General features: G+C 40.0%; 1 protein-coding gene across 4 annotated transcripts in view; it reads right to left on the bottom strand.

Annotated features, from left to right (window-relative positions):
* Window positions 1-27989, bottom strand: part of LMO1 (LIM domain only 1) — a 138028-nt gene that overhangs the window by 34764 nt on the left and 75275 nt on the right. For all 4 annotated transcript variants that reach the window (XM_081946572.1, XM_081946574.1, XM_081946573.1 and 1 more), the window contains one exon: window positions 19332-19545. In XM_081946572.1, the coding sequence (XP_081802698.1) occupies window positions 19332-19545 (214 nt within the window). The remainder of the gene's footprint in view (window positions 1-19331; window positions 19546-27989) is intronic.

Here is a 27989-nt window from a genome sequence, read left to right as displayed (position 1 = left end):
TCAACTTTTTAATGTTCCGAACCATATAATAGCTCCCAACCAATTCCTGGCTAATCCCAAAAAAGCTAACAGAGTTGGACTTCATAGATACTTGGAAAGAGCCCATCAGAAAATACCAGAACTAAAGGCTGGATTGGGAAATTTTAAAAAATAGCACCTCAGAAGAAGGAAATGCATTCTACTACCATACAGTTATATATAAATATACATATACATATACATATACACATCCATCCATCCATCCATCCATCCATCCATCTATCTATTATCTATCTATCTATCTATCTATCTATCTATCTATCTATCTATCTATCTATCTATCTATCTATCCACACACACGCACACATATAGAAATGTGTGTGTGTCTGTGTGTGTATTTATATATATTTCCATATATTAACCAGGAGCCAATCCTAATTCAAGGGAGACTTTATTCTTTTTAAAAATAAATATAACACTATAACACCTGGTCTCCTCCCACCTCCCCCACCTCCCCAGCTTCATTGAACCAGTTAACATTTGATGGGAGTATGGCCTAAACACCTAACCAATTGAAACCTGGCACAACTATTATGAAATAAAGAAGAAGCACAGGTATAAACATGCAGTGTCTATAGAATGTAAACTTGTTTGCTTCAAAATGCAAATAGAAGCAGGATATTTTTGAAATAGTTTTAAAAGTGTATGTAGAAATCAGCCCCACAAAACAAAATAAAAACAAAATTCTTGAAATGTGGGATTCATCTAGTTTAACTGCAGGGACATTTTAATATATTTAATATAGGAATAATGTTAAAATGTCTCCCTTCTTCGGCCTGTTCCAGGCAGGATATTTGGGACACAGTAAATGATCCTGAATACATCCATATCCTTTTTTAAAGGGTAGAATCAGAGGTGGGTCGCTCCTGGTTCAGCCCAGTTTGGCCAAACCGGTGGTGGAATTCAGGCCTGGGTCGTAGAACCGGCAGCGACCCAGGCCTGCCGCGCCCCCGAACTGGTTCCCTTGCTACCACTGGGTTGCCGCCATTTTGGTTTTTAGTGACTGCACGTGTGCAGTTCACTGTAAATTGTTCTGCGCATGCGTGAAGAACAATTTACATTGAACAGCGCATACGTGCGGGTTGCGAACCGGGAGTAAAACCGGCAGCAGCCCACCCCTGAGTAGAATGGGAGGTGACCAAAGTGCAAAATGAAAGAAATGTATTAATACTTTTAGATGAATGCCTTAATATTTGAGGACAATAGATTTTTGGATAAATGGCGATCATATTTAGCATCTAATTATGGAAGAATTAGATGGAAGAAAACGTTACTCTGGACATGATCTTCCCTCGGCACTCTCGAGTTGTATTTCTGTTTCTTTTGAATAACTGAAGAATCTACACATTTTCAAGAGGGATTAAATAAATCTGTATAAAATATGAATGTTTCATTTCAATCCCAAAATTTGCTTTTCTTGCCACAGTAGTCTTGGTGCCAGATTCCGGACATCTGTGGATGCAACTGCTCCAACTAACATTAAAACACAACTTGAATTTTGCAGATGCTATGCAAAAGCACATGAGCAGAGCAGAGGTCTCTTTGGAGGGTTTCAAAATTATCAGTAGCAAAACAGCCAATATGAAAATGCCATAGGCAGGTTAAAACATCAAACAGCTGAAAGATATAATCCACACAAGCTTTTCACTTAAATAGAAGGCTTTAGGAAATAATAAAAAAGTCAACTAACAAGCCAAGTGCAATCTATTTTTGCCTTCAGATCGTAGAAATTCTCTGAATAGTTAGCCTCAGTTAAGGTATCATATTTTAGGATATGAATGTTGTAGATAATGGGCTACAACTTTTCTATCTGAAGTATTATGCAAAAACCAGGGCATTCTAATGGGATGATTATTATACATGGGCAAAACAGATTCACTCTTGATTTCTGTTCAGTCTGTTCCAAAAGAGTGAAGATAAAATAGGAAGGAAGGCATTTGTGTGGACATCAGACCATGCTAGCAGCACCCTGCTCAAGTTCCTATGTAATTGCTGTTATGGCATTGCAATCCTGATATGGCAAAGCTACCCTTGATCTAAGACTTATTTATATCACATAATTCTAGTACTATTGTCAGAAACCCATAAAGTAGGTGGCTGGGTAGGAGAAAATATTTATTCTGTCCAGATTTTAGTAGTCTTAGTTGCATATTTGTGGTTGTACAAAGTAAAAACTGAGATTAAATTATATGGTATCCTAGAAAGTATTCAACAAAACATATAGGATCTCAAGATCTTATCAAGTCCTTGAAAATTAACAGAGGAAAGGCAATATTGATGTAGGAGATGACCAGTGTGAGAGAGGGGTCGAATGTGTCATCAATCTCAAGTCCCTTCGTGCCCACAAGAGATGTAAGTCCAGCCCATCTTGAATTCCATTGACAGTTAGTAGTTCAGATTCTTGTAGAGAGAACAAGCTTATAATAAACCCTTATATTTATTTGGACTGCATGGATTTTCCATTTTTCCCTGCACTTGACAATCCAGCTTTATGGAAATATGTCTGATCTTGAGGACTGTGATTCTAGAAATGGAGACTCTGCTTCATTTTCATCTTCCAAAAGTCTGGCATTTGGGCTTCCTTTCTAGATCTAAGGGCTTCAACTAGTCATACCTCCAGTTTATGAATAAAAGATTAAAAGGGTGCGATATAGGGAGAAGGAACTGGTTTCATGCTTCATTACTGACTTAGATCTTTTCTCTATCCAGTAACCAACCCAGAATAGTATTTTTCCTGTTTGCAGTTAATTACTGATAGTTAAATGTTTAATCCTTGATTCTTGCCACATTCATTCTGATCAACTTCTGTCCTTACTTTCTTCCAATTCCAAATGTGATCAAGCTGTGTTCTAAGTTTGCGTTTTTCTTTAAAAAACATTATCTTAATCTTCATTGCAAAAGCAGTGTCATGCATGTAATAAAATTTTATTCCATTTTCTGTGTTATCATCAGTATAAAATTTTTAAAAATGTGAATTTTGAACTAATGTCATATGGCACCTATCACTTTGTAGTTTTTTATTTGATTCTACTATTGACTATAATTCTTTATTTAATTTTAATATGTTTTAATATTAATGTGTATGTTTGTGTGTGTAGTGACCTTCCTCCCATATTTAGGCATACCAGGGGTTGTAACACAAATACACACACACACACACACACACACACACACACACACACACACACACACACACACACATATATATATATATATATATATATATATATATATATATATATATATATATATATATATGTTTTCGTAGATTTTCACGGGTGTAGGTATGCGGGTGTAGGTATGCTGGGAGTCTCCCAAAAGGAGACTCCCCCAAAAAACCAAGATACAGAACAGGACCATGGCATCGCCCTCCTCCCTTACATCAAAGGCACCACAGATAAAATCAGCAAAATTCTCCACAAGCACAATATCAGGACAGCCTTCACCACTGATCAAAAAATAGCCAACATCTTAAGAAACCCCAAAGACAAAATCCAGCTAGAAAACCAAGGAGTCTACGAAATACCATGCAAAATCTGCCCAGCAATATACATAGGACAAACAAACAGGAGAATAAATGCACGCATCACAGAACACAAAAACGCAGTAAGAAAAAAAGAAAAAACTTCTTCCCTTTTCCAGCACCTTAAAGCTACAGGACATGAAATCAACTTTGAAGGAGCCAGGTTAATCTCCAAAACAGAACACCTCCACAAGAGAATAATCATGGAAGCCATTGAAATAGAGAAACACCCCCACAGCATGAACAAACATGATGATACCTCCCGCCTACCAAACATCTGGAAACCAGCCCTAGCCAACAAACGAACACCACCCACCACCCAAGCCGTTATAATACAAAACAACAATGCACACGCAGCCTGCACCAATCAGCACCAATCTACCAATCATGATACAACCACACAACCAATCATTCCACTTACTGAAACAAAGCCAGCACCCCATCCCCTCCCACCAATTTTCACGGGTGTAGGTATGCTGGTTTTGTTGTATTCGGGTCTTTTCCCATGTAGGATTGAGATTGTCTTTGCAACGTTTTGGCAAGATCTCACCTGCCATCTTCGGGCTTGGGTTTGCAAAGGCAATCTCAATCCAACATGGGAAAAGACCCGAATACAACAAAACCAGCATACACACACACACACACACACACACACACACACACACACACACATACACATACATATAGATATACATATATGCCATAAAGTGCAATAAAAAGCAAAAAAAAAAAAAGATGGAGAGACCGGTTCAAGGGCGTGGCAGCTCTGGGTTGCTGCTGGTTACAGTGACCCAGGCCGCCAAACTACTACTGGTTCAGCCAAACTGGTCTGAACAGGTAGGAACCCACCATAGATAGATAGATGATAGATAGGTAGGTAGGTAGGTAGGTAGGTAGGTAGGTAGGTAGGTAGGTAGATAGATAGATAGATAGATAGATAGATAGATAGATAGATAGATAGATAGATAGATAGATAGATAGATAGATAGATAGATAGATAGATAGATATAGCCAGCCTTTTCCTGTTTGGTGCTTCTTTCCAGGTGTGTTATTTTGCAATGCTCATCTTTCTCTGCCATCATGGCCCACATTAAGGATTAAGGCAGCACTTTTCAAATCATAACGTGTATAGCCTGAGGACAGCTGTGAGCACGGCAAAAGGAAAGAGATATTTTGCAATCATTTTTGGATGACTGGACCAATAAATATTAATTGACATACCGTAGACTGAAAGTTCTACAAGAGCCTGGATGATGGAGAAGATTTGCCAAGGGGAGAACAATGAAAGGTACTATATAGCTAAAAAGATTCTTAGCCAAGAGACACACGGATATTGTAGATTTCAAATGTGAACATCAGTCCAAACTTGAAAAATGTTATACCTATTTACACATTTTCAGTCCCATTATTTGCAAACATGGTTTGAGGCAGGAACACAGCCATGATCCTAATTTTGACATGTTTCTGGACTAACCCTGCTCTCTGTCTACTTAATAGGCAATATGTAAGGTGTGCAAATGCTTTTTCAGATGCTCACAATATAAGCTTTTTGAGGTCAAGAAACAGGAATGTTCTTTATTGTTGTAGCGTAGAATAACCAAATATTGCAAGCATTGTCATGCCCCTGTTGGAGCCTGAATCTGCAGAGGACGAGCCGGAGCTCATGGAGATTGAGGGGGCAGCTTCGTTGGCTTCAGAGGATTGAGGGGGCAGCTTCGTTGGCTTCAGAGGAATGTGAAGAGGAGCAGGCCGAGGCAGCCCAGGGTCCCTTAGAATTGGGATGGCTTGTTAGCGGGAAGAAACAGGGACAGAATGACTGAGAGAGGACAAGCAGTGGACATGAAGAGTGACAGAGCTCAGGCAATGAGCAAGGACCATCCCCTCCTGATCCGGAGCACGGAGCACGGAGAATGGGGAGAAGGCAGGAACAGTGCAGGCTGACCTGAGATCTCGGGAAAAGAACACCCCACTGCTCTTCACAAGGCACACCTGGGGACTGAGATTTAAGGAGACCCTGTGGGTAGGGGCATTTGTCAGGAGCAAATGCTGAATTGGTAGTTTGGTGTGCCAACACAAACATTTGGAGTTTGCAGCACTGCTTGCTTCTTCCTCACTTGTGGACTCATTGTTTGTTCTCTGTTTTATGGACTCATTTCCCTGTTACTTTGTTTTGCTGGGCTGGGCGCAGCCTGAGGCTGCCGTGTGCGCGCGTGCACTTTGCTCTGGGACTTGCCAAGAACATGGGAGTGTTTGAAGAGACCTTTGGATCATTAAAGGGGAGTTTAAATTGTCAGCTGGCTGTGTGACCTTCATGCCTTGTCCCGGGTCATCACAGCCTGGCAGAGTTTCTCTCTGCTCCATCTTATATTCTACAAATCAAAACAGGATTCTTTTTTAGCTACTTCCGTGTGCTCACCTCTTTCTCAGGACCAAATAACCTTTTCCAAAAGTCCTGCCTTAATGGAATGGATTACTTATTCCTTCCCCATTCCCAGCCTATGAAGTCCTGAAGACATGTCTCAGATGCTATGACCATTACCCAGGAGTATATTGTAGGCAATTCCTGGGGGTGTTGCATCACTTTGGCACTTGTGAGCCCCATGCTACTGACTGCTGCTGAAAAGGAGCTATTATAAGGTTAGTACATTTGTTCAGGAATCTTTCCTCATCCTGTGAACATGAGGGATTTGAAGGGAGTGGTAGAATAGCAGCATTGTGCCATTCCTGCTTAAAGCCACAAATGATCTACACAGAAGATCATAAGACTAATAGAATAAGAAAAAGTAGCAAATCTTTTTGCACATTAAACAGCAATGCATTTGCCACCGACATGTAAACTTCTGCAGTCACAAGTGCCTGGCATGTTTATGCCCTGCATTTGTTTTTGCTTAAATTTAAAACAGCATAAGTCTAACTTCAAACACTGTGAAAAGTGGTTATATTGGCAGTTTGTTTGGGAAATGTTAATTTCACTGCCATTTCCATGAACATGAATGTGGGTTTTTTACATCATGAAGCTGATTTTTTTCTCTTTCTCAAATCCCATGAATTTGCCTAGGCTTTTTTTTTTTTTTTTGCAGCAATTACATAAACATTAAAAACTGCATATTTATAAAGGAATACTGCAGGTAACTATAGATAGAAAATTCCTGAAGGATTCCTAACTGCCACAAAAAATTAATAACAAGTGGCACAACAGTAAGGAGGGGCACTTCCTCTATTTTGTCTTGGCTACATTGATTATCCTGGACCTTTATTAAATCTTGATCCAACCTCATCATAAATATAGTATACAAGTATTCTCATCAGCACTAAGAACTTCATATCAAATATTTTCTTCATGCACTAAAGGTTAGCATCCCTGAGTACCAATGACCATCATTACCACCATCTGATTCACAACATTCTGTCTCAAGCTGCTTGATATTTTGTAAGTGTTACACCACATTTGCAGTCTTCACGTCAATAACAGTTTTATGCTAACACCTTGTAGCTTAAAGCCAGTATATATGCCTGCTTGTGTGAATCTTTTACAGTTTGAGAAAACAGACTTGGATTTCATAGGGGACTCTTCCATTCTCATACTGAGTGAGGCAAATAAAATGATGCTCCAGTAATGTGACAGTAAAACATTAAAGCAGGAGTGCACATGACCTTTGAGTGGTATAGGAAAGAGCCCCTTCCAATATAACTGAGGGCAGGGGCATCATGGAAGGGCAAAAAAGTCAAGATAGTGGCTACAACTGTTTGCTCAAACCATGTGTGATGCACATCAAAAACAAGTGTGTCATCAGTTGAGCAGTTGCTGTGATCTTGCCTTTTTTGATCTTTTTGAGAATGCCCCTGCGTGGGATGAAAAGAAAAATTAAGTTTAATTTACTTTAAATTGTTTTAAAACAATGAATAGTTATCATATATTTAATAATATCATCTTTTGCATTATTAGAGAAATATCTTTTGCCGGCAATTGCCGAAGTTTATGATGGCTACTTCCTATTGTTAAGGGGAGGATCCATGGAACTCTGAAACAATGAATGTGGAACTCATCCACCCCCTTCAAAATGCAGGGCTTTCCCTCTGGTTTTCTGGATGGCCCCGTCATTGCTATCAGCCCCCCCCCCCGAAGAAGGACATGAAACATAAAATCAAGTTGAAGTGGCCAAAATCTATGCGGGTGGGTGGGAGAGAGGATGAGTGGGGAAGTGGGGAAGTATATTTTTCTTGCTGAAAAAGCATCTATGTACTCAAATAAAAAAAATAGGTGACATTCATGATACCTGTTTACATGCTTAAGCTAAAGAATCATTTCAAAAGTATTTATTTGGAAAAAAAAATGCCTGTGCCAATTTGTGCTAATGCAGCAGATTTGAAAGGCTGATTTTTGATGGCCCCTGTAAGAAATAGCAAAAGAATATTTATAACATTCATAAAGGCACTAGACATAGTCCAGAAAATGTTTCCTGTGACTAGTGGAATGGGACTAGGTTGTGATTAACGTTTGATGTCAGAGAGTCTCAACTGTGACAAACATCGCTGGATTATGCAACCATAGCTAATAATCAACTAACCATAATTCCATTTATTAGCTAAAACACTTTGCAAATGATGCACCAATGAAGGGAAAGGAATTGTGAATATTCTGGGTAACATGGGAGTCAGAGCTTACATATCTCTCACCCAAGGGTGTCTTGGGGCATCTTCCTCATAAAGAAAGTATCAAGGAAGGTTTGCTCTTCCTTTTTACTCTTTTGTAATAGTCAAATCTGAGAACCAGCATAATTTAAGATGGCTGTGTGATACTTTGAAGAAATACTTTGCTTTGCCCAGAGATCTAATGAAACAGTAATCTGTGACATTTCTGTGGAAGAAGTTAGGCCTGGGAGGCATAAAAAGGACATTTAAAATATCAAGCAGTAGACCAGGAAGTGTGGATGTATGTCTCGAGAAAAAGTGGATTTTTTTCTTCCAGTCCAAGAAGAAGGATCAGAAGTGGTGGCCATGTGTTTCTCTACCATACCGTGATGCAGAAGATAAGGCTCGGGGGATTTTTTGATATTACGTTTAAAATGAAATGAAAAGTCAGAGCTAAAGAAGCTTCTTGAGAGGGTTCTTGGAGTCCTAGTGGACAATCATTTAAATATGTGCTGCAGCTGCCAAAAAAGCCAACACAGTTCTAGGCTGCATAAACAGAAAGAGATAGAATCAAGATCACATGAAGTGTTAATACTACTTTACAATGCCTTGGTAAGGACACACTAGGAACACTGTATCCAGTTTTGCTCATCACGATGTAAAAAAGATGCTGAAACTAGAAAGAGTGCAGAGAAGAGAAAAAAAAATGATTAGGGACTGGAGACTAAAACATATGAAGAACCGTTGCAGGAATGGGTATGTCTAGTTTCCAATATCTCAGGGGCTGCCACAAACAAGAAGGAGTCAAGCTATTCTCCAAAGCACCTGAGGGCAGAACAAGAAGCAATGGATGGAAACTAATCAAGGAGAGAAGTAACCTAGAACTAAGGAGAAATTTCCTGACAGTTAGAAAAATTAATCAGTGGAACAACTTGACTCCTGAAGTTGTAAATGGTCCAACACTGGAAGAAGAGATTGGATAACCATTTGTTTGAAATGGTATAGGGTTTCCTGCCTAAGCAGTGGGTTAGACTAGATGACTGCTAAGATCCCTTCCAACTCTGTTACTCTATTCTATTTTATTCTGTTCTGTTCTGTTCTGTTCTTGCTCTTGCTCTTGCTCTTGCTCTTGTTCCTGTCCCAGAGGAGAATCCCAAAGGTGATTTTTCAAGAGGCAGCTGGACTTTCTGGTTTTTCTTTGAAGATGTTTCAATTCTCATCCAACAAGCTTCTTCAGCTTTGACTGGATGATGGAGAATGGGAAGATTTATACTCTTTGCAGACTGCTAGTCATTTGCATTCTTTTAGCAAGTTGTTGAGGCCACGTGGCAGTTTATCTGAGTCATCTGAGTAGTGCAAATGGTGTGTGAAGCCTGTTGAATCCTTTCATTCCCCACTATCCAGTCAGAGCTGAAGAAGCTTCTTGGAGGAGAAGCGAAACGTCTTCAAAGAAAAACCAGAAAGTCCAGTTGCCTCTTGAAAAAGCACCTTTGGGACAACCATGATCTGAACGACTGAGAATCTCCCTAGAAATGAAAAACAATTTTAATATGTGAAAGCTGTACTGTCTTGCAAAATGATAATGATTTTACCCAGGAAACAAACAAGATATTAACAGCTTCATCCTATATTGACAGCTGAATTGGTAAAACCAATATTCCAAGGAAAGAATATCTAGGCAATGAAACAAAGGAGCTGTTGTTTCAATAATCTAGAACACTTGCCTCCTCCCATGTCCCCACATTGAAAAACAGCTAATAAGAGAGTGGCATACTTGTGCACGATCCAAATAGACAGGTGATTTGACTTCTGGTGAGGACATGGTAAGTTTGAAATCTCTGAAGGAGTGGGGACAGCATTGTGACCAAAATTAGCAACCAAAACACAAATCCTGGCCAGTGAAATATCTCTGGAGCAAGAAGAAATCATGGGATTGCCTACATACACTCTGAACGACTGCTATTCATGAATAGACTACAGAAATCAATAGTTTTTGAAGTTGGCTGGTTAGTGGAGAAACTGGAAATCAAGGGAAACCAACTTCACCCACAATCATAACGTAGGCTTTATGGACATAAAGCTCAGCCAAGCATAATTTCTTAATCACCTCTCAAATTATCTTTTTGCTATTTTTTCGAATATTAAGAACCTTCAGAATGGCATGTTTGAAGCTTTCATTGGGAAAGTTTTCTTCAATCCTCAACAAAATAAGTTTTCAAGTACAAGTGTAAGGATTTAGCAGTTCTAGGGAATAAACAGTAAAAGGGTGATTAGAATGTTGTTTTTGGAAATTTATAAATGGATTAAAGGTTTAGATGGGCTTGAAATAGGATTTTGAAATTAATTGAAAGAATCTTTCCTGTGGGAAATAGCTGATGTTTTGAAGGGGAAAAAAAAAGAGGGGGGGGGATGATAGAATGGGATTTTGTAAATTGGACACTAGAGGGAGCCAGAACAAAGTAAAGATTATAATTAAAGGAAAAGAACACCTATTTGACCAGCTAACACAAAATGGAGCAAAGCATTTTTTTGATATACTGAAGATATTTAAGAACAATGGATTCAGAAGTTAATTTTAAGAACATATTTCATCATAAATAGACAGTGTATGGTTATGTTATGGAAGAGAAACAAGTTAACTGCATAAGATGAAAATAGATTTTAAAAATGACTGAATACAAGAAGGATCCAAAAATAAGATGAATTACTGGGAATACAAAGAAACACAGCTGATGTTTTAATAATTAAAAGGGACATACAATAACAAACTAAGACAGTGACTTGAATATTTTTCCTATATGGACTTTACAAAGGAAATCTGTTAAACTGTTGAAAGATTTGGTGAGAAGAGACAAAGGGGAAAAAAAGAAATAAAGGTTTAGGACATTTTTTGAAGGGATTAAAGACTAGATTTGTTAAAAGTAAAGGGAAATAATATAAAGTTGGTATAACTGATCAAGTTTAAAATATACAGTTATGTTGTTACTTCTGTAGCTTTTAATGGATTTTTGCTGATCAGGACTGAATAACAAGGTTCTAGAATTTGTCTATGAAATATAGGATATAATATGGATGTACTTTTCTTATTTGCACTTTTTACTTTTATTTTTTAAAGCCTTTACTAGTTTTTATCTTTGCAATTGCAATCCTTAATGTAATTATTAAAAAAAAAAACCAGACGGGGAGATTCCAAATCCCTACATTTGATATAAAGCTATGCTGGCATTGTGCAACTATATGGGAAACCTAGACAAATGTGTGACTCTATGTTAATGAATTACAAATGGGAAGATGACCTGAACTGAATTTCTAGTGTGCTTCTTTAGTTGCAGAACTTCTCAGCTGATTTGTTATGGAAATAGCCCTTTGCAGGCAGCAGGTAGTTTGAAAACCTTTAAAACAGGGGTGTCAAACTCAAGGTCTGGGGGCCAGATCTGACCCATGGGATGCTTAGATCTGGCCTGCCAGGCCGTCCTGGAAACACAAATAACTGGCTTGCGATGCCTCTGCCAGTGAAAATGGAGGGTTGGCCGCCTGCTAAAATACAAAAAGACACAGGACCACTAACTATAATCTGTGAACACTCCTAGACAATGGGTGAAGTCCAGAAGACTTGTGGAGTAGGGCAATACCCTAAACTTCAAAACAATGAAACCAGGAGGACCTGCAAAATTACAGAGCTGTTCCTTTGATGCCTATGTGTTTGGCAGTAGCCTTCTGGAAATCAGTGAAATAAAGCTTCTTCTAGAAGGTATTTGATAGGATGTCACCATCAGTTTTTGTTTACTTTTCTATGTTTTTCCTGTTTATTGCTCTTTTCTCTTTTTATATATTAGCTTTAGTTTTGTACCCTGGTCATTTAAACTTTCTTGCTCTTATGAGCAAATTTAATAAATAAATAGCTAAACATTAAACTGGCAATTCCTCAAGCAGCATATTTGTGAGCACCTAAATAGGAATGCAATAATTAACAAGAGCCAATATGCCTTTGTCACTCTCATGTCATGCCAGGGTAATCATTCTCTTTCTCCTTCCTTCTCTCCCCTTCCTTCTCTCTCCCTCCCTCCCTACAGATTTATTGTTTAAATCAGGATTTAGTTACCGTATTTTTCGCCCTATAAGATGCACTTTTTTACTCCAAAAAAGAGGGTGAAAATCTTAGTGCGTCTTATAAGCCGAATGTAGCCACCCGGGTCCACTGTTCCCTCTAAGGTGCGCGGCAACAAAACACCGCGCAGCAGTTTCCAACTGCTGCGCGGTGTTTTGTGCTGTCACAGGCGCCGGAGGCTGGGGAGGTCCTTTGCAGATGGCTAGAACTGGCCGCCCACAAAGGACCTTCCCGGACTTGTTTTGGTGAGCGCGGGGTGACTGACTCTAGTTCAGCAAAGCAAGCCCAGGGAGGTCCTTTGTGGATGGCCAATCCTAGCTGCTTGCGCCCAGCGCTGCGGCTAAAATAAACCCTCAAAGCCCCTGCCGCTACTGGAATATCTGCTGCCGCCTCCTCCTCCTCTAACAGCACCACATTTGCTGCCCGACGCTGTGGCAGATTTCCTGACAGTGAGAAGTGAAGCCGCCAAAGCTCCCGCCGGCGCCCCCGCCCATGGCAGCAGCGCCTCCCCCTCTGTTCGGAGCATCTGAGCTGAGCCCCGTTACCCCAGCCCCCTCCTCCTCTGCTGTGCTTTTGAGGAGCCATGAGCCGCGGGAGCCAGTAGGAAGGCGGTGGAGGGCAGCAGGGGAAAAAAGCCTCATGGCTTCTCAAAAGCACGGCGGAGGAGGAGGGGGCAGCAGGGTAACGCGGTGCCCAGCTCAGATGCTCCGAGTGGAGGGGGACGCACCACCACCACTGCCACGGGCGGGAACCAGTAGGAAGGCGGCGGAGGGCAGCAGGGGGAAAAAAGCCTCATGGCTTCTCAAAAGCACGGCGGAGGAGGGGACAGCAGGGTAACGCGGTGCCCAGCTCAGATGCTCCGAGTGGAGGGGGACGCGCTGCCGCCGCTGCCATGGGTGTGGGCACCAGCGGGAGCTTTGGCGGCTTCACTCCAAATGTGGTGGTGCTGTTGGAGGAGGAAGAGAAGGCAGCTGTTATTCTGGTGGCGGCAAGGGCTCGTTATTGGCATCTTCAGCAGCAGCCCTGCACCCTGTGAAAAAAACCGAAGATGGAGCAGATCCACGCAGATGACGTCGCTGCAACATGACTGGAGGAGGAATTCTGGGAGTTGAAGTCCACAAGTCTTCAAGCTGTCAGGTTTGAAGACCCTGGTTTTTTTTTTAAGGTTTAAGGGTGCAAGGGTCTTGCAACTTGACAGCTTTAAGACTTGCATGTTTCAGTGCCAGAGTTCCTGAGCCAACATGACTGGAGGAGGAACTCTGGGAGTTGAAGTCCACAAGTCTTCAAGCTGTCAGGTTTGAAGACCCTGGGTTGTTTTTTTTCTAAAGGGTTAAGGGTGCAAGGGTCTTGTAACTTGACAGCTTTAAGACTTACATGCTTCAATGCCAGAGTTCCTGAGCCAACATGACTGGAGGAGGAATTCTGGGAGTTGAAGTCCACAAGTCTTAAAGCTGTCAAGTTTGAAGACCCCTTGGGCTTTTTTTCCCTAAAGGGTTAGGGATGCAAGGATCTTGTAACTTGACAGCTTTAAGACTTGCATGCTTCAATGCCAGAGTTCCTGACCCAACATTTTGGTTACTAAGCAGGAGCGTTGTTAAGTGATACTATATAACACTTTTAATTAAGCGGGTACCTTGAATAAACATAACTTTGAGTTTCAAATAATACTGATTTTGTTGTTGTCTTAGGTGACACCTGTGAAAAAAATTCAGGTGCTGCTCAGGCATAAAAATGTGCCGCTCAAATATTGTACTTTTCTGCTCACACTGAAAAAAAATTAGAGGGAACATTGCCTGGGTCATCTAAAAATGGGGGACATAAAATTGTTCTTAAACTGCTGTTAACTTTATACAGTTGATATAAAATATTTTACTACAGTATTTGGTTCAGAATCTTTTTTTTCTAGATTTTCCTCCTTTAAAATTGGGTGCGTCTTATATTCCGGAGCGTCTTATAGGGCGAAAAGTACAGTAGATGTTGGTTTAAGTAATTACTGCGTTATCTGTGAGTTGTGTAAGTGCAGGATTTTATTTTGGGATTCAGCATTTTTAAGTGGCTACAGTGGAGAAGAATGTGTGGGTGAAAGTTAGAAGCCTGAGAAGAGTGAACGTGAGCATTTCATGTAACTGGGGAGAGAATGGCTTGAGAATGTTGAGTGGGGGAGTGACGTTAGAGAACCTTTGGACTGGCAGAACTAGAGAACATCAAACTGAAAGGGACCACAGATCAGCTGGAAAACTGAGGCACAAGAACGTATATCCTTAGAGGGTGATAAACTTGGCAGTAGGCACCACGGATGACAGTAAAATGATGAAGAGAAGTATCATAGCTGCAATTAAGACTTGACATGAAAGGCAGTAGTTGATATAGTGTATTGGAATACCAGATACTATTTCTGGACTACTTGTCCTTGATTTAAATGTTAAGAGGAATAATACACATTCTGTAAACCACTAGAGTGGCTGTTAATTTACTGCCTGCCTAGCTGATCTTGAACCCCTGGGTCATTTCAGTGCTGATACTTGAGTCTCCATAGCTTCTGGTTTTATGTTACTTTCATCTCTATGTTCTGGAGGAGAGTAATAAATTCATGGCCTCCGTGGGTTTGTACAAATCAGATAGCCCCAACACAGATGAGCAGGTACATACCTGATCTGGTTTTACTGCTGTATTGACATCCCTCCTTTGGCATGGTCAGATTACTTTCTGATCAAACTGAGGATCACAGATCACTCCACAAGGGCAAGAGTCTAATTAAGCTGGTATCCTGCTTGAGGAGTCAAAGGAGATTAAGTGGAAGACTAAACGTGGACATGACTGAGCATTAGTAACAGAACATTAATTGTCTATGGAGATTTTCAGTCATCCAGGCCATGGATGTCCCAAAGGTGCTTTTTTTAAAGAGGCAACTGGAATTTTTGGTTTTTCTCTGAAGGTGTTTCGCTTCTTATCCAAGAAGCTCTAGGTGCCCCTTTGGGACAACAGCAACATTAGTTCAAACATATATGGGCAGCGTAGTTTCAACTCCTCGCCACATTTATTGTGTCTCATTGTTTGTCCCTGTTCAGAATCATTCGGACTTGGGATAAAAGGTTTAGTTTCAAACATTAAAAGAGGCAGTGGTGCACCCTCTTTCTGGCTGCAGTTGATATCCCATCTCCCCCACTTCTCATCTTAGGAAATAGTCATTCCGGTAGACAAATTTCACCAGGGCAAAGATGCAGCAAGATGTGCTCCTCTTGATCCTAATAAACCTCTTAACAGCATTTGATATATCATCATTAAGAGATACCGTTTTGGATTTGTCATTGGTGCAGGTCATGCAGATGGTACAAAATGTGACAGACAAACTACTTCTAAACTACTGATAGATCAGATCTACTATTGGATAATAACAATAAAACTATAATCACTGCATTAGTTATCAATAAGCTTCAGGGCTCAATACAAAGTGCTAATTATCCCCTGAATGTAGGAATGACAGTGGAAGGCAGTGGGAAGAGCCACAGAGTCAGGTAACAGGCAGCCTAAGCTTGCAAAAATAATTTGGCAAATGTCCCAGAAGGGATCTTCCCTCATTTTTTGCATTGTAAAGTGATAGGGAACAAATGTACTTTTAGACTTGAAAAGATTCTGTTAATGTACAATAAAGTCTATTTTCCTTCCTTTCTGTATGGACTACCTTGTAAGGATGACACCTACTAAAGGGATCAGAGGACGAGGGTGTAATTTACCAGAGTGTCATCCTCTAGTTTCCATATGCAGTCAATCACTTGAGACAGCCATCCATCGGAGCAGGTGAGAGAAGAGTGAGTTCATCAGGGATCTGACCATCCTGGAAGAAGATGGAGTCCAAGGACATTCTGAGAGACATGGAGAGCCAAGCAGCCACCAACAGTTCCCCACTTATTGGGAATAACTGCATCAACCTTAGATTCATATTCCTGTGCCTTTGATCTATGCTTATATCCTTAACCTTGACTCTTCAACTCTAACTGGCTAACCATCGTCTTGGTGACTGGACTACTGTATGCTTCCATCTCTCAACCCAAGTTCTATTGTGGACTGATGTTTCTATTTATTTCACTCTCAGACAACTCCTTGTTTCTGCCGTGCGTGCACATTCCCTCAAGCTAGCTCTCTTCGTGCCTTGTGTGTAACTGCTTGTTACGCAGTAGATGAACATGTGTACATTATGATGTAGCTGTTAAAAAGGTAAATACTACTTTGAAATGTATTAGTAGGACACAGAGTTCAGATTACAGAACAAAATATCCTATTCTGGTCTTACTTGTCAGGGTCTATTGCAGGGGTCGGCAACCTTAAACACTGAAAGAGCCACAAAGGTCCTAAACAAAAGCCCTCCCGTTCAACTCTGGAGTTGACCGGAAGTCCAGTTCCCCCACCATAGAGTCTCTTCCTAGTGCAGCGTCCCTTTTTCCTCTATGTTAAGTAGGCAGGAACTCAGACAGACGCCGTGAGGCAAATTCAAAGCTAACTTTATTCACAGACGGCAAAGTACAAAGTACAGGAGAGAAGCGGGAGCTGTCCCTGCCTGACAGCTATTTATATGGAGCTGTCAAGCAGGGAGGCCAATCAGGATGCACGGATTGCCCGCGTTCAGCTGAGCCGCGTCTTGACCAATCAGACGCGGCTTGCCTGTTGCCGGCAGACTCCGGGGAAACTCCTGACATCACTGCCAGGACTCTACACTCTAACTGTCCTAACCAAAAGTCCTATCAATTGTGGAGCCGACCAGTGACAGGGATCCGCAGCAGAGGAATGAAAGAGCCACATGCAGCCTCAGAGCTGTGGGTTGCTGACCCCTGGTCTATTGGAACACCGGCTACAGCATATTGGTACTATCTGCAAAGGATATTGATAAACTAAAATAGGTTCAGGGGACTGCCACCAAGATGATGAAGAAACTAGAAATCATGTCCTGTGAGGAATAATTAAAGAAATGGAATAGGGTTGGTTTGCAGAAAAGAAGACCAAGAAGAGATATCATGAAATTGTCAAATATCCAAAGGCTGTCAAAAATAAGAGGGAGTAAACATAAATGTTGATGACCCAGAAAGTGGACCAGAACCAATGGATCGGAAATATAGCAAAGTAAATTTGGGTTGAATATCAGGAAGAATTTCCTGAGGGCGAGAGCTGTCAAGGGGATGGTTGCCTCATAAAATGGTGTGTTCCCCTTCACTGGATGTCTTCAGAGTCTGAGTAGCCAGCTGTTGAAAATGCTTTGGCAGATTCTACCCTGAGAAAAGATTGTTTTATGAACTCTGAGGTCACTTCCAACTATGTAGTGGTGAAATGGATTTTATGGTGCTATTTTAAAAGGTCATTTTATTATCTGGCAAATCTACTCTGTTCCCCCTAATGCTTTCACAATTTAATTTTACGTAATTCTAATCAACAGGGCTGAAAAGAATTCCATTATAAATTCCACCGGTAGCCAGAAGATCCATCTGTCCATCTGCATTACTGTCAGCAGATCCATGGCAGGAAACTCTGATAGGAAAAAAAGCTTCTACTTTTCAAAGTATAGGTAGCCATCAGGCGTGCAGAGATCTTTTTGAAAGAATAAAGGAAAAGACTTTTATCAACTTTCTAATTTTTGGAAAATATTACAAATCTCATCAGATCCTGGGTCAGTCTGATATATTCTTCAATGGATTAAAATAATAAACACATATAGAATTGTCACCCTAAGCAGATTGTTAAATGTGCCCTGATTTGTTATCATCTTACTGAGTTCAATGTGACTTATTCCTAAGTAAATATGTTTAGGAATACAGTCTTTGTATATACCATCAAAACGTATGGATATTTTATGCATATTTTCCTTACTTATTATTTGCAATTATTGTTTGCCTTTCTATTCTATTTGTCCTAACATAGAAGGAAATGTAATATTATTTCAGGGCTGAGTTATGGCATTTCCACTGAGGTCCACCTTGGTGTACTTTTTTATTATAACATTTATATATTTGTTTACTGAATCAGTTGAATTATTTTTAGTGAAATGGAATAGAAATTCTACTAATGAATCAAAGGAAGGGCAATTGCTATGTTCTACTGGCATCCCCCATGTTCACATATAAATAATCCCAGTAAATGGAGAAATTTTCCGAAGCTCTATTAACAAAGCTATTTTCACCGATTCCACAATATTAATTTAAATAAGAGCTTCGGGAAGCCATTGAAGAGAGCATTTCTAGGAAAATGCAAGCTACAGTTTAATTAAGAAAGGGATATATTGATTGCTATATAAAAGAGACATTTCTGCCCAGAACATGTGCATAATTCAATCTTGTTTCAAGATGATGAGTTTTGTATTATACTGAAAATAATTTTGTTAACAAACCAATTATTGCAGGAAGACTGCTTCAAGAGTTGGTGCTATTGCTCTTTTGCAGAAAAATCTTTTTGATTACCTCCTATAAAGAAATAAAAAAACTTGACTCTCGCCCACATAGGGACAGATTAATTACATATTGGCAAGTCTGCACAACACATACATTAACTTAAAATGGGGCTAGGTAGATTGTGGTTCAGGGTATTGTACAAATCCGGCTATTATCGTATCATTGAACCAGGCCATCATAATATGGTGAATTTTGAAGGTGAAGGGACAGAGGTACAGCATATTAGGTCAACAAAGTAACTGCGCTTTATTAAGCCAGCTTTAGAGTTTAGGAATTGTGCAAAGGCCTTTTTTGTCCATTCACGAGATGAATATCCAAATAATTTCTCCCCATGGCCTTATCTGTCCTTTCCATTTCAGTAGGTGCTCTGGGGCTCCCCAACAGCTAACAAGCTACATACCTTCAATCATTTATGTACCTTCCAGCTTGGCTTTGAGAAGATTAAGAACTCACACTGGACCCCAGCATCCTTTTGCTAACCTCCAACTGGAAGTCTTGTTCATACAGCTAAATCTACTTTATACAGCCAGAGCAAGGGAGCTAAGCTGAGTAAGATAATCATAGCCCAACCATATGCACAACCATATCCATTTACCTCAGGTAATCTCTGCGGCAGAGGATGAGATTTGCTTTTGTGTAAAGTGTTGATCCAACCTCTCCCAGGCGACAGTCGCAGCAGGCACACTTTAAGCAATCCTCATGCCAGTACTTATCCAAGGCCTTCAGAAGGTAGCGGTCCTTGATCTTACGATTGCAGCCGGCGCAGCCCTTCTGCTTTCCTTTTGGTTGCACCGATAACATTGGCACACCTAGGAGTCAGAAAAAGAGAGGGCCTATCAAATGAGGATGTTGCTGGGAAATTCTCCAAGCTAAAATCGGTGTCCTAAGCGGTCTTTCTAGGCAGTTTGTGTAACTTTGGTTTTGTTTGCAAAGTGAACAGAGAACCTGATCCTGACAGCATGATTAATATTAGTTACAAGGGCATTCATATTTTCCCATCATAAAACTGGCTTATTACCTCCAGATATTAAGGAATCTGTCTGCACTACTAAATAAACGAATTCTTATAGTACTTCCTGTCAAACATTGCTCTCTTATTTTGTAGCTTATTCCAACTCTTCCTACTTATCAAAAATGTCATTATGGATAACTTGTATCTATGTGCACACATACACCAGTGGTGGGGAACCTGCCTGGAGCACCGGATACCGTTCCGGTACGGTGCTCCGGAGGGCCCACCCGCCCGAACTCCTTACCGGTCTTTCAAGTTTTTGGCACTTCTGCACACAGTGCCTGCGTGATGCTTCGCTGAGCAGCTGGAACATCGCGGAGGCTCGCAGAGCGCTAAGATGCATGTGGATGCTGCCGGGACCTTTCCAACCGTACCGGTTGGAATGGGATCCGGAACCCACCACTGACATACACACAAATATACATAGATAGAGAGGCTTTGTATATACTAGATCCTGGGGTATGCTAGTTGGACTGATCAGTTTACAGAGTCTGCAAATTGTGCCTGCAATGATTCTTCCTGATTGAAAACAGTGGAAATGCAAGTTCATAGTAGTCAAGAAAAAGCTAAAGTATTGGAACAGCAAATGGCCACATTTCAGCTGAGGAGAATTTATTAGTTGAAAGAAAGAAAGTTCAGCAACAGAAACTGACAGTGAAAGCAACTTTCCATAAGAAAGACAATAAAACAGTGGAGTCAGGCCAGTGGGTAAGAGTGACAAGTTGAAAGACCAGACATAGAAGATATTCTGGAATGCTAAAATTTAGAAACTATTTTCATGTCTTTGTGAAAAGAATATGGAAGACAGAACATGGAGGACAGGACAATGCTTCCCCAAATGGCAGAGAGGAAAAACTAAAACATGGAAAATAGAACAATGGTTTTCTAAAGAGCAGAGAGAATGAAAATTTGCCCTGTAAGAAGACAATGAGAGTAGTTAATGGTTCATTGTTGTGGAGAATTGAAGCATATATACGCCAACCATACTCATGAGTCTCTGAAGTGTCCTTTGAAGAGTTATCAAGTCCATGGAGACTTGTCCTTTTCTGCTAATACATAGGAGGTCAATAATACTGCAAAATAACAGTTACAACTATTTCATCAGTTGGAAATTTTTAGAAAGAAGCTCAAGATCCTTGGGCTCAGGTAATAATTCCCATTCATCCTTCCAAACTGTGGAAGAGAACTGGAAAGAGAAAGAATAATGCAAGTCAGCAACTCCCTACAAAGATGATACTGTTGGCATTTATTTGGTTTCTGAAACCATGGGTTATCTAGAAGATGGATCGCACCTCACAAGAACTGGTAGGGATGTGCTTGGCCAAAGCATAGCAAGCTTGAGTAGGAAGTCTAGCAGAAGATGGAAACCAAAACTTAAACTCTGAAATGAGGACTTAAGACAAAAACTACTGCACTGTAGAAATTGGGAGCATTGATGAAATTAGGTCTCTTTAAACCGCTCAGTAAAACATGAGAAAGAACCTTGGTTCGTAAAGCTCACAGCCTTCATTTTTTATACACTAATACTCAAGAGTATGGGAAATGAGATTAGATTGACCTCTTAATACAGGAAAGGACACATGATTTAATAGTATAATGGAGACCTGATAGGATGACTCCCGTGGCTGGAAATGAAGGATACAATTCATTTAAGAATGCGTAAAAGCAATAGAAAAGAAGAAGGAATGGTGTTGTGTGCAAAAGCTTCTACTCGGAAATCCAAATGAATGGACTGAGTTGTAGGGAAGGTTAAATATGTGAAGGAACAAATAAAACACCCTTATTGGTGTCATCCAACCAAAAGGATGTGGACGATGCCTTTCAAAAGCAAACTGCAGATCTGTGAAGAAGGCATGGAATCATAATGGTGAGAGACTTTAATTACTCTTGCATCTGTTGGGAGACAAATTCTGACAAGCAAGGGCTTTTCAAAAAATATTCCAGGCAACTTTCTTCTCTAAAAGATGGAGTAGGGCACAAGAGGGTGAACTGCACTTGATTTGATAGTAATTTATAGGGAGACTCCAAGCACACCCATACTGCACCCTTAAACAGTTCCTCTCCTCTGTTCATCATACCAACCCGACTGTATGACTCTATGGCTATTCTCTCTGTTAGGAAAATTCTATCAGGACCAAGATGTTCTGGACATAACTTAGAAGACACTTGGTCTGGATAGAAGGCTATCCTTCCACTGGACAATTCACCTATTTCAGTGTCTTTTCAACTTTCCATTCCAAGAAATTATTGCCAATCTCTTTCCTTCCTGTGGGTAGATCCTACTGGGCATGTGTATATTTGTGAGTGTGTGTATGCAGGTGGATGTGGATATAAAGATGCAGAAATATATTATATGAACATACACACAAAGTTAAATTGAATTTACATATGCAAAATCAAAACACATATACATGCAAGGGCAGCAACCAACTTTAATCTAAATCTTCACTCCTGTCCTGCTGTTCTCTAATGTCTCCTTCATCAGCAACGTACACTACTGCAGTAATTGTAAGCTTCCAAGAGCTATGCTTCATAAGATGGGTGGCAATATAAATCTAATAAATTAATACATAAATATAAATTTGCCTTGAGACCCAACAATTCTAATTAACATTATTTTTCCATGACTTACTTACTTTTTCTAATTGTTAATTTTTTTCATAAGAGATGGAGGTGAAATTATTCTACCTCAAATGACTGGGAAAAATGATGAAAGGGTCTACCACTGGATTTACTTAGAGATATTTAACAAAGGGGAGTGAACAATGGACCAAGAATGAACTTATGTACACATTAAGGCATCCCTCTTGCACAGAGACACACATACAAATGTACTTTATTAATCAAATGTGTATGCCACATGACTCCCAGTGACTGCTTGCTATTCTTGCAATTATTTTAAGCTTTTAATCAGATTTATTGGGCTGCTTTTTCTGTTGTGTGTTCACAGCCAAATCAGCAATGACTTTGGTTTACCTTAGAGTGTAAATTGAAGTTTGCACTGCAAAAGTGCCTAGGTAAAGGCAGGCAAAATGGGAAAGTTATTTCCCAGTGAGCAGGCACAGAAACACAGATAAATTTTCTTTTCTCTCTCCCCAGTCACTCAACAACTTCTTCTTAGACCATCTATTTTCCAGGATTTTTTTTTCCTATGGGTTTTTGGGCAAAGAGATAGAGGTATCAGTAAAAGCCTAAGAAGTCTAAAAGTTTAATAGGTAGGAGACTTTGAACCAGCTGAATGCCCAGAAGGGTAGCTGAGGAAATGGAAGTGGGACACTGGATCCCTCCAAAATCTGAATTTTCATTCTGTCTTGAGTACATTTGTGAGTTATGTTTAATGGTAGATCAAAGGCCACAGAACCTTTCACTGGAGTGTCATCAATGATCTGAATGGAATTTCTACAGCTGCATTAAAAAGGTTTCAAAACATTTGTCTCAAATCCCATTGCAGGTGCTCATTTGCCATTAAGTCCAAGGGTTTGGGGTAAGCAGCTTCATATTCTTCAAGATTTATTTGAAGACCTCTTCAGCATCACAGCAGCCAGCTCTAAAAGATAAATCTACTTGCTGCTGGGAAGCAAGGAAGAAATTGCTTGGATTTCTCTTCAATTGTCACTGGTTTTCCTTCTCCACTTTTAAAAAGGGTAAGATTGAACGGGCACTTTCTTTGAGAGGCACATCAGTCTATATATGGCTCAGATCTGCCATGTGAATCACATACAATAAATTAATGAGAAAACATATGACTCAAACTTTCAACTAAACGATCACACTACAGATGCTGTATTAATGCTTTTGGGTGAATATCTAGAGTAGGAATTATTTGTTTTGTGCTTGCATGGCTCGTGATGGGAGGCGGTGGTGTATTAACCATTAAGCAGACTAAGCATGGGCTAAGGGCACCAGGCCTAAAGGGGGCAGCACAAAGTTGAAAAAGAAGAAAAAAACCAATGAAGCTTGGCTTCGTTTGTACAGTATGTACAAAGGAGGGGGGCACCAAGATTTGTCAGTGCTTAGGGCACCAGTGAGCCTTAATCTTCCACTGATGGGAGGTATACTGAATTTGTTCAAATTCAGTATACAATTCAAATCAATTTAAAATCTCACAATGATTCTTCCTCCAGTTCCATCTTTTTCACTTTCAGTCATGTCTGATTTTTGGAGACTGCCTGGACAAGGCCCTGGATTTTTCTTGACAAAGTTGTTTCAGAGATGGTTCGCCATTTTCTCTTTTCTAGGTTTGAGAGAAAATGAGGGATTTGGGGCTGCCCAGCTGGTTTCATGTTCAAGACAGAATTAAAACTCTAGGGGAAGTGAATGCCCACCCTTGGGAGGGGGGAGTGAAATTTTATCCAGAGTATTAGCTATAAATGGTTCATAACTGGTTTTTTAAGTATGTTTGATTGGCGCTTTAAAGAAATGTTAGACAGTAATGCTAAATGTTGACATTTTAGCCTCAGTCTTACACCTTTTAACTTGGAGGTGTCTAAGGAAACATCAGGATGTTAACAAATTATCCTTTGCAAGAAAACTAGTTAGTCTATGGCTATGAAGCTTATGAACCACAATAGTACTAAACTTACTTGATAGAATCTAGAACCGTGATGGCTAACCTATGGCACATGTTACCCAAGTGGCACATGGAGCCATGTCGTCTGGCACATGCGATCCTGGCCATTCCTCTTCTGGGTTTCTGGTGCACATGTGTGTGTGACAATCAGCTGGTCTTCGTGTATACGGCAGTGCTGGAAACTGGAAAAGCTGATCTTCCATTTTCCTGTGTGAGCATGTGCGCCAGCCAGCTGATTATCATGAGTGCATGATTGCTAGAAACCCGGAAGACTAGCTGGCTGGTGTGCTTATGGACGCTGGAAACCAAAAGTTTATTTTCTGTCTCACACATGTGCCCTTGGCAGCTCCTCGTCCAGGTTGCGGCCCAGACGAGTGTTTGCATGCTCCCCTTTCGGCACTCAGTGCCAAAAAGGTTTGCCACCACTGATCTAGAACTTGAAACTTTCTATAGAGGAAGCAATACATGCTATCTAGTTTTGCCTATATGTTGCAAACAGATGGCCCAGCATAAATGCCAATCATTCCAGATGTATTTTTGTCTGAGACTACCTGTCTCTTGATCTTTCATATTTTCCAGGAGATTGATGTTCCCATGGCTTGAACTTTTAAAAAATTGTTACTTTGAAAGGTTGCATATTCATATGTGATTACTGCACTTTGGAAAGGTCTTAACAAAACTGTTCAGGGAATTTTGCTTTATGAGAGAGGGTGGGGATTGAAATGGCAAATATCAATCTCCAAGGAAGTCAGTAGACTTATAAAAACACACACAAACAATGAAGCAGGAAGGAGCATCTTGGGTGCCCCAATCCTGCACAGCCATGTGTTTTGGTGATTGTGGAAAGGGTAGGTGGAAAGTAGATGGTAGGAAAGAACATTAAAGTTGCTGTTAGGAAAACTCTAAAGCTGTGTGGAATCAAACATGTTTTGAAGTCTTGGACTTCAAAAAACAAGGAGGCGGGATTTTAATGAATGAATGTTTTTTTTTAAACAAAGTTTTATTGGCTTTTTTGATATTTTACAAGGGGAAAAGGTAAAGGAAAGGTTACAAATTTTGGCAGCTGCAATGTGCAGTAGGTGCACCCCCCCTCCATACTCATAGTATACATTTACACATAATTCATTATTAAATAGTAACATATAGTCAGCATATAAGTTCAGTTAATAATTTCGATCAGTTTATATCAGGTGGATTTTCTTACTCATTTTTGTGATCTGAGCTTTCTCGGTATTGCCCCATCTCCCCCCGCCGACAGGGCTCCGGCCCCTTCCGTGTCCTGTGTATCTGATGAGGAATCATCTGGTTTTTCTAGGAGTACTTTGTTTTTTTCCATAAAGGCCTGCGCCTCTATGGGTGTATTAATTCTGACTCTTGTCTCCTCCCAGAATATTAGCATACCTTCAGGCATCAACCATCTAAACCACACCCCCTTCTGGTATAATTTATTCGCTAATTGCGAATAACTTTTTCTTTTTCCCTCACTTTCTTGGGGATCTGTTTTAGAATGGTTATCTCCTTATCTTTGTATGTCAGGGCTTGCCCCCTTTGTGCACTCAGAATTTCATCCCTTGTACTTTTTCTAAGAAATTTAATGTGTACCTCCCTGGGAACGTTTAATGAATGAATGTTGAGTATAATCTTTTGGCAGGAGAAGCTACTGGAAGAAAGGATGAGAGTTTCTAAGAAGGAAATATTAAAACAAAACTGCAAACAATTCCTTTCAGGGGAAAAACTATTGTGACTATGCAAAAAATAGTAAATATCTGAAAACAAAAAACAAGGTAAATGGGAAACAGAAAAAAGAACCAGGTCACAAAGCTAAAGTATAGAAACACAGCTTGGCCCTGTACAACTGGTGTTAGGCAAGCAAAGATTCAGAATGAACAATTCTCTGAAAATATTTTTTAAAAGTACATTTAGAACAAAAGGAAAAATAATGTGCTATCTGCCCAGTGAAAAAGGCAAAATGCTCACAGCTAAGCAGATCAATTCAACTCCTAGCCTGGTTCAGTCTCCTCCAACAAAAAGTCTGGGATCCACCCAAAAACTGCAAAGAGTCAGGATGGAAGATTGAGACTGAGAGAAAATGGGCTGTGGATATTTCTTTGCCTTGAATGAGTTTAAACCTTCAGAGCTAAATACGTTAAACTCTAGAACATTGCAAAAACTGATAATTCATAAGGATCTGGTCTGACCAGATCCTTACGAATTATTCTTGAGAAATGATGGAGACTGCAGGTGCATCTGCCCCATCTTCAGAAAAAGAAGGGAAGACGATCCAGCTAGCTACAAAGCAGTCAATCTAGAGCAGATAATAAAGAGACCACCTGAAAGCCCTTGGAAAATAATGCAGTAATCACTAGAGGTCAGCAAGTATTTATCGAGAACAAATCTTGCTTCACTAACCTTATCTCATTTTTGGATTGGGTAAACTTCCTTAACAGATTTCAAAATTGACTTCTTTCAAGACAGGTTGCCTTGGCATTGTAGTTCTTAGTTACAATTTCTCTCAGCTGAAACAGACGTACTTCTACATAGTTGCATCATTAAGATCAGAGATGGTATTCAGCCGGTTCTGACCAGTTCTTGCGAACTGGTAGTGGAAACTTTGAGAAGTTCAGAGAACTGGCAAATACCACCTCTGAATAGCCCTGCCCTGATCAATTGTATTGTATATTGTATAGTAGCATACCTTGCACTTAGTAGAGAATTTGACTAAGCACTCAATTACATGTTGATTAATAATCTACTTAATTTGTTCTATGGCATGGCAATTACATGGGATGTATAGCTGGTTTGAAAAACATATTCTTTGTATTCATTAAAAGTACTTCTTCAGATTGGGGACAGGTATCACATTGGGTGTCATAAGGATCTTGCTGGATCCTTTTACCCCATATTACTTTTAATAATGATTTTCATGAAGAGAATGCAACTCAGATTCCCAAATAATTCAAAATTGGATGGGATAGCTAATCTCCTGCCATATGTAAATAAAGTTCAAAACTGTCTTGCTTGATTAGAGAAATTGGCTGACAATAACAAATGAGTTTTAACAGTGACAAATGAGTCATCTTCAGTGAGAAAGCAAAAATTCAATGGAAAACTCTTTTGCAAGTGAAAACACATTACTTTCAGACTAAAGTAGATGCACACGTGCACCCCCCTCCCAAAATTATTAACAGATCTTTAACCACAGTGACTTTACTTAATGTTGCTATAGCAAGTGACATTTTCAGCTTTCCTTAAAAGCAACTGTGACCTGAGGGTAGCAAATGTTCAACACATAAAACCCACCACTCTTACAGTAATAATTGCTTTGTCAGAATTGCAAGGGAACAACAACAGCACTTAAGACACTTCAAGACAAACAGGGAGGTATTGATCTATCCCTTATCAAAATAGTCTTTGTACTATAGAGACAGGTTAAACAACATTATAAAAACCTGGAGGCTTAAACAACACTCCTCGCGGAATCTGCCAGAGACACAAGAACTACTTTTAGTGTTAATGACAGCTACTTTGGGAATCTCTTGAAGGAAGAAAAAAGTGAACTAAACCCAAACTCACACTAGCAGCTAAAGATGAAATCCTGTCCTCAAAAAAAATGGACACAATCAAGAGTGCCACTCCATATATGTTCAGATACTGGGATAACATAACATAAC

Source organism: Natrix helvetica (assembly GCF_964273705.1).
Source record: "Natrix helvetica genome assembly, chromosome: 1".
Taxonomy (NCBI): domain Eukaryota; kingdom Metazoa; phylum Chordata; class Lepidosauria; order Squamata; family Natricidae; genus Natrix; species Natrix helvetica.
The sequence above is the reverse complement of the archived record's forward strand: the minus strand, read 5'-3'. Positions and strand labels throughout refer to the sequence as shown.